Source organism: Dipteris shenzhenensis, chromosome 19, assembly GCF_047967505.1.
Source record: "Dipteris shenzhenensis isolate YYH24624 ecotype China chromosome 19, Dip_SZ_1.0, whole genome shotgun sequence".
Taxonomy (NCBI): domain Eukaryota; kingdom Viridiplantae; phylum Streptophyta; class Polypodiopsida; order Gleicheniales; family Dipteridaceae; genus Dipteris; species Dipteris shenzhenensis.
Genome location: NC_141614.1, coordinates 4,920,872 through 4,935,339, shown reverse-complemented (window position 1 = coordinate 4,935,339; position 14,468 = coordinate 4,920,872). Strand labels below are relative to the sequence as shown.

The 14,468-nt window shown below is 44.2% G+C and overlaps 1 protein-coding gene across 1 annotated transcript in view; it reads right to left on the bottom strand.

The window, feature by feature from the left end:
• LOC147889959 (uncharacterized) overlaps nucleotides 1-13,099 on the bottom strand; it is a 144,203-nt gene extending 131,104 nt beyond the window's left edge. The window contains exons 1-2 of the mRNA XM_087390385.1: nucleotides 13,045-13,099; nucleotides 12,224-13,006 (exon numbers count right to left, since the gene is read on the bottom strand). Coding sequence (XP_087246511.1) covers nucleotides 12,224-12,812 — 589 coding nt within the window. The 5' untranslated portion in view covers nucleotides 12,813-13,006; nucleotides 13,045-13,099. The remainder of the gene's footprint in view (nucleotides 1-12,223; nucleotides 13,007-13,044) is intronic.
• Between the last annotated feature and the right edge of the window lie 1,369 nt (nucleotides 13,100-14,468).

Here is a 14,468-nt window from a genome sequence, read left to right as displayed (position 1 = left end):
TATCAATTTGATGATCCTCGGGTCTCTTGGGAGGTAATGCTTGAGGAAGTGCATTTGAGAAACAATCCTGAAAATCTAAAATAAAAGCAACCCTTTCTCTATCTAACGCAGAAAGAGTAGAGCCTTCCTGAACTGGTTGGCTATCCTCTTTGACAAAAATCAAGTACGCTGAAATATGACGCTTTATTACATTGGAAATACAAGAAGCTGAAACTACAAGGATGGACTCCACTTTCAACTTTTCATCAAGTACATGATTTTTTTTTTTTTTTGCAAAAAGAGACTTCTATTAAGTATTAAAGAAAAACCGTTAGAGCAAGCTCCATACGGGATACATCATGCAATGCACGAAAAGCTCAAGAGCCAAAAAGAAAGGATTGAGGCTGAAAGTGCCATCTCAATCCGGTAGAAGCCTCCGAGAAAAAGGGAGAACCCCTCCAAACTCGAAGAAAAATAGTCCTTCTAGAAGAGGCTGCCCGTGAAGAACCCTGCATGCTAGCCCATATGGCTATCAAAGTGTGAACCGTGTCAGTCCAAATACCCGTGAACACCTGTAATGGGTGTATCTGGGTGCCATCCAAGGCCTCAGTACATCTGGCTCTCCAAATGTGCCAAGAGGAAATGCTAGCCAAAATCTCCCAAGAGGTGTCCACTGAAACATGAGAAGCTCTGAAAGGAGTAAGTGGTACATCCTGTAGAGAGCAGGGCTCTATCATCTGCCGGCGGACCGAGAGTGCCCAAGAAGAAGGCTCACCCTCATAAAACACCTGGGGCCCGGTAAGAGATAACCATGCGACCGAGCCCCAAGTCATGAAGAAAGGGGATGTGTGAAAGATGCTGAGTATCCGAGCAACCCCTTTCCAAACAGTCCTCGCCTGACTGCAGTCCCAAAGGCAATGTCGCACTGACTCCTCTGCAGAGTGACAACGAGGACAAGTGGGATCAGCCCCAAAACGTGATCTCCACAGGTTCACTGCAATCCCTCCATGAATAGAAAGCCAAAAGAAAAGAGTGATCTTTCTATTTCTGAGGGATTTCCAGAGCCTCCTCCAGAAATTTCTACGCAAGTCTGCGGTGATGAAGAAGCTTTCCCAATGGGGGGTTCTGGAGGGAATCCAACCCCTACTGTTCAGCTGAAACCTCCTGGCATTACCAACCGTGAAACGAAAGAAGGGAATCCCCCTCTCTCGGTGCCCATGATCTATCCATTCCCACTCTCCTGGGTCCCACTGCAAGCACCTGATAGGTGCACCTCCATATAACCACAACCTCCAGGATCCCAAGGCCAAGAGCAGAGGGTCGGGGTCTAAGTACCACTGCAGGCCCGCTCCAAGGTCCACAAAACCAGCAATCCTGACAGGCTGAAAGGCAACCTCAAGAAGAATGCCATCCCTGGATGTAGAAAGTAAACCTCCATCCCCAACATCAAATACCAGAGCGTCTTCCCCGAGACCTCGGAGAGCGATCACCTGTAAAGGAACTGATGTCCGCGAAAAAGCTCCCATCCAAGTGGTGGAAGTAATAGGCAGCTCAACTGTCCATTCCACCGGGATGGCTGCATCTATCTGCTGAATCCTGCGTGCTACCCCTCTGAGGTGACTCACGGACTGCAGTCTCTGATCCACAGGTAGCCTGATAAAAGATTTCCAAGTGCCTACTGTGTAGGCGGGGCCTCTCTCCCATTTAGACCACTGCATGTAATGGGAAGTGCCCAATGGTCTGGCATGCTCGTCAAGAATACTATCATTCCAAATGATCGGCTGCCTATCAATCTCTTCGACGGTAGAAGGAGGAATCCTTCGAAGAGTGTTCCTGAAGCTCCCCCAAGCTTTCAGGATGGCAGTCATGAGAGGAGAGGCAGGAGATCTGAGAGGGGCTGATGTGAAAATCCAGCGAGGGCTGTCTACCCAATCATCTCCCAAGGTTGGTGTGCAAGCCTGAATGCGTCCAAAAAAGAAATCCTTCCAAGGTTCCTGCCCAGGCATGAGTCCCCTCACCACCACCTTACAAAGCAATGCCCTGCACTGCAAGTCCGGGTCAATGACATTAAGGCCCCCTTCACATGTAGGGAGAATAATGGTCTCCCAGGCCACCCTTGCTGCAACATCTGCTGTGCCATCAAGTCCACTCCATAAAAAATTCCTGACTGGTCTGATGAGCTGAGTGATGCAATCCCTAGACCGGCACCAGCAAGAACACACGAACCAGGAGGTGGCCAAGAGAACCTGATTCACTACCACAACTCTAGATGCAAGGTCGAGTTTGGCAGAGCTCCAGAATAGGAGCTTTTTCCTTATACTTTCTAGTACTGGGGCAAACTGCTGTGCTGGAGAGATGTCCAATCCTACCTGGCATCCCAAATACCTGATAGGAACACCCCTCTGAATCCAGGAAAAACCAATGTCAACACCCCAGCCTGGAGTGTCCTCATCACTGATCCAAAAGCCAAAGGATTTATGCCAGTTAATGTGTGCCCCTGCAGCTGAGCAAAAAACATCCAAGGCTGTCCGGAAAGAAACAAGTGACTGCAAGGAGGCCTGAATAAAAATAGCAGTGTCATCAGCCAACTCACAGTCAAAAAGCTCCTGCTCCTGTCTCAAGGGCAGTCTCAGCCCAAAAAGCTCAGCCTGAGATCTAAGGAAGATACTCATAGCTTCTGCCACAAAAAGAAAGAGGAAGGGGGCTAAAGGGCATCCCTGACGAACTGATCTGGAAATCTGAAACCTGTCACCCCTTACCCCACCAATCAAAACCTGGCTGTGGGCTGATCTGTAAAGGGAGGCCACACCTCTGATCCAAGCATCTGAAAATCCAAACCGTAGAAGAGTGCCCTCAAGAAAACCCCAATCTACTCTGTCATAGGCTTTCTCGAAGTCCAAGAGTAAAACTGCTAGCCTCTGCCCACTCTGCACATCGACCTCCACCCTGTACATCCAAGGCATCCCAAGCAAAGCATCACACTCTGGCAAAGGCATAATGTAGAAGTCCTCTACATCCTAATATCCCTGGATATGCATCCTCAACTTGCCAATGATAGGAGTGACACGTGTGTTGAGTTCAGAGTTGGCCATATTACACATGCCGGATGGCCCCATTTTGCCTCTATGAGTTAAGGAAATCTTCTTGTTTCTCATCTGCACATCAGCCCCCACCCTGTACATCCAAGGCATCCCAAGCAAAGCATCACACTCTGGCAAAGGCATAATGTAGAAGTCCTCTACATCCTAATATCCCTGGATATGCATCCTCAACTTGCCAATGATAGGAGTGACACGTGTGTTGAGTTCAGAGTTGGCCATATTACACATGCCGGATGGCCCCATTTCCTCAGGATTGATGCCAAGCCTTCCTGCCATATCAGGAGTTATGAAATTCACCTTTGCCCCAGAATCAAAGAAAAACAAACAATTCTCATTTCTGATTTTTCCCTTTGGATTTGTCTGTTTATCATCATTCTTACCATCATCTGGCCTGTCTCTTTTCTTGGATGGGCAATCATAAGAGCGGTGTCCCTCTCCTTTGCATATAAAACATTTGTTTTGCTCCATGAGTGACTTTTTCTCTTCATCAGATAACTTGGTACGGTGCTGTTTATTAGGCTGTCCATGCCTTTTACTAGCTTTGAATTGGGCCTTTCCTCCCTTTTGAAACGGTCGTTTGCCATAATTTTTATTTTAAGATTTGATGTCCTTCTTTTCCTGGTGTTTGGCAACCTGTTTGCTGTCTTCTTTCTTGCTGTCCATAAAGCCCAAATTCTTCTCCTGCATCCATGCATATGCTGTCCTTGCATTCTCAATTAATTGAGTCATAGAACCCACCTTGGTTTTGATGCAATAATCACGTAGCTCACTAGGCAATCCACAACAGTACCTCTCTATCTGCTCTTTCAAAGAAACATGCCTATAAGAGCTCAATGGCAGCAAAACATCCCAAAACCTCTGGGTGTAATCATCAAGATTCTTGCAAAGTTTGTATGACAAGTCATGCTAGTATGAAAGTACTTCAACTTCAAAAGTTGGAGTAAGCCAAGTAGAAGAGAACACTTGCTTGAGAATAAATATATATTTTTATATTTGTTATGTGTGCACATGTGTTCAGTGGGGACGCCCACCGTGACTAGAATTAGTCCATAGTGTGTTATTTGCATGCAAAGCGCTAACAATTAATGGGTGCCATGGTGGTGCGCTTTAATTAATTGTTGCAGGTAATAGGAAGAGTTATTTTCCTAAGCGCTACGGGAGCCTAACAAGCATCTAGGAGGCAGTTCGTGTGACCAAGTGCTTCGAAGACTCCAGAATTGCCCTTAGTGGCATGTAATAGGACTTAGTCTAGATTTTAGACAAGTGGCATGTTGCCAATTTGAAATGAGCTTGAAGCTCTTGTAATATTGATTCACGTTGGATTTTGTATCAAGCAGCTCTACGCTGAACTCTTGTAACAGCTTTCTCTCTTCATCAATAAAAGCCTTTGAGGGGGTCCATCCCGACGATTGTCCTGGGCCCTAGCGTATATGTTGAGAGAGGGAGAGCAAATGAGAGTGTCTTTGCTATTTTTTACGAAGGAGGTTTCGTAGCAAATGAAAGTGTAATTGCTGTCTTTCAAGAGCGAGAGGTTTTACATTGGTATCAGAGCCTGTTTTCAAGGCTTCTTCAAGCTTTGACGATCGGGCAAATAGAGCGTGAAGAGCACAAGCGATTGAGGTTACGCAGAGCTAGGCACTAATGAAATGAACGAGAAGGAAGCAATTCCATTGACGGAAAGACTGACGCAGATATTCCGTTCACGTAGCAAGCACAAGTGACGGGATTTTATTCAGAGCTCTCGTTGTGAGAAGAATACCTGGTCCATCGTTTGGAGCCTCTGATGTTGTGCGTCAAGCTGTGGACGTTGATTCGCAATTGCTAGAAAGGTGTAGAGAAGGTGCAAAGCAACAGGTCTTGCCATCGTTTCCAAAATAACCAATCTATTCTGAAAAGCTTTATTTGATAATATGGGGACGAATCTGAATTTTTCTTGTTCTTTCCATCCCCAGACAGATGGTCAAAGTGAAGTAGCAAATTCTACAGCATTAGATATGCTAAAATGCTACGTGGGTGACCAAGGTTCAGACTAGGAAAACTACCTACCATTGGTAGAGTTTGCTTACAATAATACAATACACAGCTCTACAGGGAAAGCCCCCTTTGAGGTCATTTATGGGAAGGTGATTCTGCCACCTATCTTGAGGACCAAGGATGAAATACTTGCAGCTGATCAGTTTGGGAGAGACCTCCGGACAGTTCTTTCCATCCCCAGACAGATGGTCAAAGTGAAGTAGCAAATTCTACAGCATTAGATATGCTGAAATGCTACGTGAGTGACCAAGGTTCAGACTAGGAAAAGTACCTACCATTGGTAGAGTTTGCTTACAATAATACAATACACAGCTCTACAGGGAAAGCCCCCTTTGAGGTCATTTATGGGAAGGTGATTCTGCCACCTATCCTGAGAACCAAGGATGAAATACTTGCAGCTGATCAGTTTGGGAGAGACCTCCGGACAGCTTACAGCCAAGTCCGGACAGCAATTGAAAGGTCTCAAGAGAAGAATAAAAGAGCTGCAGATAAGCATAGGAGACAGTTAAATCTCAAGGAAGGGGATTGGGTACTTTTAAAGTTCGAGAAAGCTAGGCTCCGCAAGTTTAAAGGCAAACAGAAAGTGTATGCAAAGTTATCTTCCAGATATTATGGCCTTTTCAGGGCTACAGAAAGAATAAATGAGGTTACATACAGGTTGGCATTGCCAAAGTATTGGAGGATTCACAATGCATTCCATGTGAGTCTTCTAAAGAAATTCCACGGGCCAGAGCCTACAGAGCTAATATCAGAGGATCCACCAGAAATAGATGAGCTGGAGGAGGTCCTTCAACCAGAGTAGATTGTGCACCATACTGTACGCAAAGGCCCTCAAGGCAAGGAGTTTTACAGGTATCTTGTAAAATTCAAGAATTATACAGCATTGGATGCCAAGTGGATGGATGAAGACATCATGTCCGATCATCAACAGCTTTTGGATGTTTACAAGGAAGCTTTTCAGTTGAGGTCAACTGAATGGAAACCGAGGGGATGTCACCACAATGTAAATATCCTAAGTCAAAGTACAATTGACCATTTATCTGATCATAATTAAAGAGTTTTCATATGTGTTAATTATGGTCAAAGAGTTCTTTTAATGGTCAAAGAATTGACTACGGTCAAAGATACTTCACTCTAGTCAAGTAAGCCTAACTTTGGTCAAAGATACTTTGCTCGAGGAGACTTGGTTTATTACCAAGAGGCTTAACGGCGGTTAACCCGAGAACCACAAAGCTCACTATGATCAGAGAGTGTTGACTTCGGTCAACTTTTGAATTTTTTGAACTGCCTTGCATACACACAACCCTGTCCTGCACAATTTCAATCGGAGGTAAAAAGTTTGCCCATACAGTTGCACGTCCATACGACCGTCAGACCTATACGAACTTGTGCGCAATGTTGTCAGAAATCCGCATGACTTGTCACAAGTTGATTTCGAACATTTTTTGCCTATTTCATGAGGTTTTTTGCTCAGATCTGGGCTCTTTTCAATCATTCAAACCTTCCTCTAGCTACTTTAACCTGCTCTAGCACCATTTGGCTAGGATTTTCTCCCTCTTGACTCAAATCTACCTAGTACAATTGAAGTTGAAGCTTTTCACCCGCTTTTATGTCACATCTCCATACATTGTAGTGACATTGATGATTGAGGTGATTTTGCTCTAGAAATTGGGGCTTTTGTGTCAAATGTGCACACTGTCACATTTGACAGTGACATTTGCTCCTTTTGGTCACATTTAGGGGCTTTTGCAGTATTTGCCCTATTTTGACTCCATTTCCACTCCAACGTTGGATCTATTGCTGGCAGACTGCGGGATATTTTCAGATTTACAAGTTATATTGTCACATTTGCTAAATAGCAATGATATTTGGCTGCTTTGATATGAAAATGGGGGTTCTTCAGTGACATTGGTAAGAAATTGCAGCATATTTGATCACATTTGTAAAATTACAGCTTATTTTGGGGCTTTACCAATTTGCCATCTTTTTGGCATTTGCCCTCTCCAAATTTGGGGATTTTGCCATATTTGCTGATATTTGCAGCATTCTTTGCTTGACACAGCCAAATTTGGGTTCTATTTGCATTTTGGGCTAATTTTCCTTTGACATTTGTGGCATTGAGCCACCATTTGGGACAGATTCAGCTCAGATTTGCATTGGACAGATCTGTAGACATTTGCCCTTTGATTTGGGCTGGTCATTTGCATGACAGCTATTTGCTGCGGGGGGTCCTTTGATTGGACAGATATTTTCTTGCAGGTGATTTTTTGGCGACAAATTGTGCATTTTGCTCAGTGTTTGAGCAGCCATCTTGGCACTAACACTTGCAGACATTTGCTTTCATTTTTGGTCTGAGATTTGCAGCTAGCAGTCAGATACTTGGGCAGCCAGCTCTTTGCATTGTAGCCTTGAGGCTCTGACACTTGCATAGCACTTTTATTTTTTGGGAATTTGCAATGGCAAACCATGAATCTTTTGGGATGCTTGCTACTGAGGACAAGCTTGGTGGCACCAATTATTTGATGTGGTGGTACTTGGTGCACCACCTATTGGTATCCAAGAACTTTTGGGGAATTGTATCCGGATTGGAGACTAGACATGTTTCTTCATCACAAACACTTGCTGCCACCGCAGCCACTTCTCCCACTTCTAGTTCATCTTCCACTACTCCCTTCCTGCCTACCATTGACCCTCCAACACATGAACGAATTCGTTGGGATCAACGAGATGCACAGGCACATGCAGTGAGTGCCATGAATTGCAAGAGAGTTGTTATAATTCACATTCGGTCTTGCAAAACAGCCAAGGCTGCATGGGACACTTTGGCCAGTCTTTATCAGATACACAATGAGGCTAGAGTTGCTTATTTGCGCAGGCAGCTTGACAAAATGAAGGGGGCAGAATGGATGCCTATCTAACACAAGTCAAAGACTTCAAAGAGCAGCTCATCAATGTTGATGAGATTGTATCAGAGTCACAAGTTGTGTCTACCACACTTGATGGGCTTCCTGACTCGTATCAGGGATTTTCTATAACACTTCGACTAGTGGCCATGGGTAACCCAAACCACTATTTTTTTTATCAGACACAAGTCAAAGACTTCAAAGAGCAGCTCATCAATGTTGATGAGATTGTATCAGAGTCACAAGTTGTGTCTACCACACTTGATGGGCTTCCTGACTCGTATCAGGGATTTGCTATAACACTTCGACTAGTGGCCATGGGTAACCCAAACCACTTTTTTTTTAATCACCTTGTTTCCTTACTCCTGCAGGAGGAGCAGAGTCACCAAAATAGGGCTGCTTCCACTCATGCAGATCAAGCCTTTGCTACTGATCATAGGGGCAAAGGAAAAGGGGGGGGGGGGGGGATTACAGCAAGCCCAAACCTACATCTGGTACCTTGTCCTCTTCCTCTCCTGTCGATGGGAAGAAGGAGAAACGATGCAATTATTGCAAGAAACCATGTCATGACATCTCTGAGTGCTAGAAGCGTATTGCTTCCGAGAAGAAGCAGGAACAGCCAGGACACCAAGGTCTTCTTGTCACAAATGCTCAGCTGCTAATGTCACAAATACAGAGGCAGACAATCTTGCTCATGATGGGTGGGCATTTACTGTGGAGTGTCATTTTAATCCTACTCTACATGATTCAGCTTTTGCAGCCTCAGATTCACCTTAGACTAGTACTTTGATAGTGGTGCTTCCAAGCACATCACTTCCTGCAAAAATCTCTTTCACACATTGAGTGGTGTTCCAAAGGGGGGCACTATCACTTGTGCAAATAATGCAGCATATCCCATAAAACTGATTGGTCAAGTGCTTGTCACTATAGTGTCAGGTGATACCATTCCACTTGTGGAAGTTTTATGTTCCAGGTATCAAAAAGAATCTGATTCTTTCTCAGCCATCTCCACACATGGCTTCAAAGTTCTTTTTTATGGTTATCGCTGTGCTGTTTAGGATAATTGGTATGACAACTATATTGTACATGGCTGAATCTGTCATCTCTAACACATCTAGCGCATGAAAGATTGGGACATCTCAACTTCAACAACTTGGTGATGCATTCACATGACATGGTCATAGATCTTCCATCAATGCATGCACTTAAAAAACAAGTATGCGAGGGCTGCTTGTTGGACAAAATGCATAGGATTCCATTTCCCAAGGACGGGACCCTTGGTGCGTCCAGGAAGTTGCATCTCGTACATAGTGATGTGTGCAGACCGCTGCGGACAGCATCACTTGGGGATTACTATTACTTTGTTACTTTTATAGATGACTTCACCAAGTTCACTCGGATATATCCATGAAGCTGAAGTCAGAGTCTTCTCTTGCTTCAAGTATTGGATTGCATTGGCAGAGAACGAGAGTGGGGAGAAATTCTTGACCTTCCGCACTGACAAGAGGGGTGAGTACTGGTCCCGGGACTTTTCTAATTTTTTAGCAGCCTGGGGTACCATTCATCAGTGCACAATGGCCTACACTCCGCAACAAAATGACTTGCCGAGCGCAAGAATATAACAAAAACTGAAAGGGGCAGGTGCATGCTTAAGGAAAAGTCTTTGCCCATTAAATTCTGGTTGGATGCGATTATGTGTGCCAACTATGTGCTCAACCGAGCACCTACTCGGGCATTGATGACCATGACTCCTATGAAGCATGGACAGATCGTAAGCCTGTCATTTCTCACATGCGGGTGTTTTTGGTCTCTTGCGTATGTGCATGTACCCTCTCAGTTGAGGCACAAGCTTGATGATAAGGATGTCAAATGCATCTTCATTGGCTACAGCTCACAAAGCAAAGGTTACAAGTTGTTTCAGCCTAGCACATGCAAGGTGGTTGTCAGTAGGGACGTCATTTTTGCTGAGCATGCCCCTTTACCTTGGCTGGATTGTAAAACACAGCCTGCAGTGGAAGCCTTTGATGTGTTTGCCTTTCACAGATACAGATGACACAATGCAGAGCACCATGCCACATGCTTCTAGCAGCTCCAATCCTCCTCCCGTTGCTCTTGCTCAGCTTGATTTTCCACCGCCAGATGGCCATGCTATCAAGCAAGCAGTTCAAGAAAAGAGGGCTGTCATGAGACAACGAAAATCAGTCCCTCGTTGGCTTTTGAATACCCTCAGGGACAGCAAGCAGGCTGAGCATTTGCCTGCCCACGCATAAACAGATGCAAGGCAATTTTTTGGCTGTAGCTTTGATTGCCACTGCCTGTAATGAGGAGCCTCTATGTCACAAAGATGCATTTGAAGTCATGAATGGATGTAGGCCATGAGAGCTGAATTTGATTCCATTCAAGCAAATGGTACATGGGACTTCTGTGATTTGCCTGCAGGCAAGTGTGCAATCCGCACAAAGTGGGTTTACAAATTGAAGCGCAAAGTGATGGCAATGTTATCACTACAAAGCTCGCCTTATTGCGAAAGGTTATGCCCAGCAGCATGGTTTTGAAGAGACATTTGCTCCCACTTCATGCATCACGACCATTCATTGTGTCATTGCTCTTGCATCTCACAGGCATTGGGAGGTCCATGAGTTGAACATCAAGACCGCCTTCCTTCACCGGGATTTAGTGGAAGAGGTCTATGTCAATCAGCCTCCAAGATTTGAACTTCCAAAGGTCTCAAACTAAGATATCCCGGCTTAAAACGGCTCTTAATGGTTTGAAGCAGGCACCACGGGCATGGTATGCCAAGATACATTCTTTTTTGCTGTGCCTTGGGTTTCAAAACAGCCCTACAGAGGCTACTCTTTATGTCCGGAAGAGTGAATCAGAATTTGTGATTTTGATTCTATATGTGGATGACATGCTTATCAATGAGCCACACTTACAGAAAATTGCAGATTTCAAGGCAGCTTTGCAAAAATCTTTTGCCATGACAAATATGGGCCGTTGCACAATTACTTGGGCATCCAGTTTGCATATGTTGAAGGGGGTATAATGATGAGTCAGTCCAAGTACATTGGACAGCTCTTAGACGGCTTCCAGTTTGAAGATTGCAAGCCAATTTTTACACCATTGGAGCCTGGCTTTTGTTTCTCCTCTACGGATGGGAGTGCACCATGTCATGCCACCCTTTATCAGCAAGTTGTGAGCTGCCTTATTTATTTATGTCATACCCAGCCTGATCTTCAATATGCCGTCTCCCAGTTGAGCGGGTACATGCGCATGCCTAGTACACAGCATTGGCAAGCAGTGAAGCGGATCTTCCGTTATTGTGAATACAGGGCAGCCTTCACAACTACAGTAGAGTGTGCCTAGCTCCGTAAGCTACTCACAGATCTTGACATCAGCCAGCAAGCTTCTACTACCATCTATACTGACAGCCACAGTGCTTTGACTATTGCGAGAACCGAGTGTTTCATGCTCATACAAAGCACATTGAGGTTCATTATCATTATGTTTGAGAGCGACTATCATCTAGAGACATACAACTAAAGCAACCGTCAAGTAGAGACATACAGTTGTCCTATGTTCCCACGGAGGACAATTTAGCAGATCTCTTCACGAAGGCTCTACCATGGCCCAAGTTTGAGGCTTTTTGATATGCCTTACACTTGGCACCATTTGCTACGTGATTTTGATCTCCATGTACTGTCATAGGTTGCTATATCCATCTTGGACGAAAATGTGCAACCATGATATAGTTTCCAAGTATACCTGAGATCGCATGAGCTTCTTGGATTGTGCTGCAAAGGGGTAGTAATGTCACATATACATTACAGAGGATCCTCTCTATTGAATGCAAGGTTTCTTTTTCTCACTTTGTAGGCCAAAGAAGCTCTTTGGGTCTCCATGGAGACACAAAACTCAGCCACTTTTATCTCCCGCACATACCCCATCAGCTCTGCTTATACTTGAAAATAACAGGGAGGATAACACCGTCGCCAAATCCCAGAGAAGATGACACAAATCTGAATGCATTAACCGTGGCATATCCTCGCAGTCCAATACTAAACTCAGATATCAGATTCTGGTTGACTCAGCTCGCACAGGTTCCGAGACAGGATTAAACCAAAGAAATCAGTCAAACAAAAGCTTAAAATCGCAGTAAAGGACCACTACCTAGAACAAATACACGTTGCGAGGCAAAACCCCTACCTTTCATGTAAATAGATCTGTCCAGCGAAATAGGTAGCTTGTCTTTGGATGCATGTGCTAATCGAAGAGCTTCCTTGTGAAGCAAACTGTTGTTGTGTTCCTCTAGGGCACTCATCTGCATGTTTCGGCTACCTTCGTTTCCATAGGGATTTCTCCGGTGCTTTCGTCCATAATCTTTACATACGGAGCAGTAAATTCTAGGTGCCCCTTCGTGAACTTGAACATAAGCCCACTTATAAGTTTCCGCCCATTCATCTCTCCATTTCTTCACAACTCGGCGCTTTTTCCTTGATTGTTGCCTTGCAAGCCGATGCTCATCGTTTTCTCCGGAGTGTTCTTGGCTCATATCTACCATGGAGCTTGGAACATGTGAAAAATGGGGATCATCGTCGCTTGGCCCCATTTCAAGGTCAATATCCTCCACTCCGGTGCCCATATCTCTCATTCCCACAGGCTGGGGCATCACCAACCCATGGGCTCTTGCCTGGTGAAGCAAATCCATTTCTTCCATTGATGCGTTCATTACGTTCTTGCAACCAAAGTACCGTAGCTCATCCAAATCTTTTACAATGAACCTCTGCAGTCCCATGCGACACAGACCCAAAACTAGTTATGTAAATCCTACGTAACTCCCACGAAAGGCTATCAAGCTTGAAGAGCTTGTACCACGTCTCCATGTTGTGCTTTTTCACTATCACAACTCCCATTGAAGCCTCCATGATTGGGAAGATTGCATTTTCGTAGGGAAAGGAGAAGAAGTTGAGAGAACAAAAAACTTGAGCTCTTCACCTAATTGTCTTCATACATAGGCCAAATAAGACTTTCAAATGAGGTCTGAAAATGTATCCCGAGCAACCTTGTTTTTCCCTCTAACATCTGCATGTCTTCTCCCGTCCCCAAATATATTTATAGAAGAGGATTTGTTGCTAGGGAGATAAAACCATAGTACCGGTATCACAGGTCGCTATAAGCATTATCTTATGACTTATGAAAGTAACCATGCGATACGTTACAAAACTCCGAAAATGCAATTGCATCTAGTCAAGCTGATGTCACTTAGAGACATCCATACTATAGAATTTAGCGACACGTTTTGTGATGTTTTGTTAGCCTAGGTTTTCAATGAAAAGGGTTGTCACTAAATAGAGTCATTGTGTACCCCCCTACCTAGTTCTAATATTCGGGCATTATATTACTCCATCATGGGATACAATTTTGAAACAAAATGGAAGAAACAACCCACTCCAAAAGGATACGTAAGTATAGCTTCTTGACGAAAGTGATCATACATATAACAAATTATTCTTCATGTTCGATAGCATAAGAAGCCTTGAGGTAAATAATCCATACACACTTTCTTATTGAAAAGAATAAACAAAGTTGTCTAGGGTTTCTTGTGTAAGAATTACTAGACACCTAATGTGTAACATCTCCATTGCAAGGAGACTATGGGGTGTGAACGAACATTGTGTGGCCAAGTCTCTTAATGGCAACTGTCTCGCTAACTGTCCCATCCTCCAACTCTTTGTACTACCTTAACTTCTCCATATGCATGTCCATGTGCACCTCCTGGTAGCTCTGATTACAGTATTGAGCTCGACCGGGTCAGATCACATCTATTTGTACAACGTGTCATCCTCCGTGTGCACCATTCTAATTCGCACTCCAAGCTGTTGGTTCAAGTAGATGCCTCCAAGTTAGATCATCGTGAATGTCAATCTTGTCTGCCATCGCCTCTAACTGTCCTAGTGACCACATGGTTGCTTGGTCAGGTAGCAAGGTCACCTAGTCACACCAATGTTGAAGTACATAAGTCACATGTCACCCATTGTACATGGTCCATTCAAGTCAAAGATCACAATTTAGACTTGTATAGGGTTTCATATGGTGAAGGTCTAATCAGATGTTATAAGACTTGCTTCCAATACTTGACCACACAAAGCAAATAGACTAGTATGATAATCCCCAAAAACTAAAGTCCTAACAAAAACCTTGCTAGTCATAAGGCGATGCACTCATTTACAAGCTACCAAGTATTTATGGGTTAACATTTGCTTGGGTGTAGCAAATTGTGGAACTATTTCGGGGCCACGACGCAATGCACTCCTAGGTGAATATTTAGATCTTGTGCAGACCCGTGCTCTCGATGGAAATTTTCCCAACATCATGATGCCGCACTTGCATAATAATGAGATGTAATATATTTATTTTGAACACTGTAGAGCTCAACACACAGTAGCTCTGC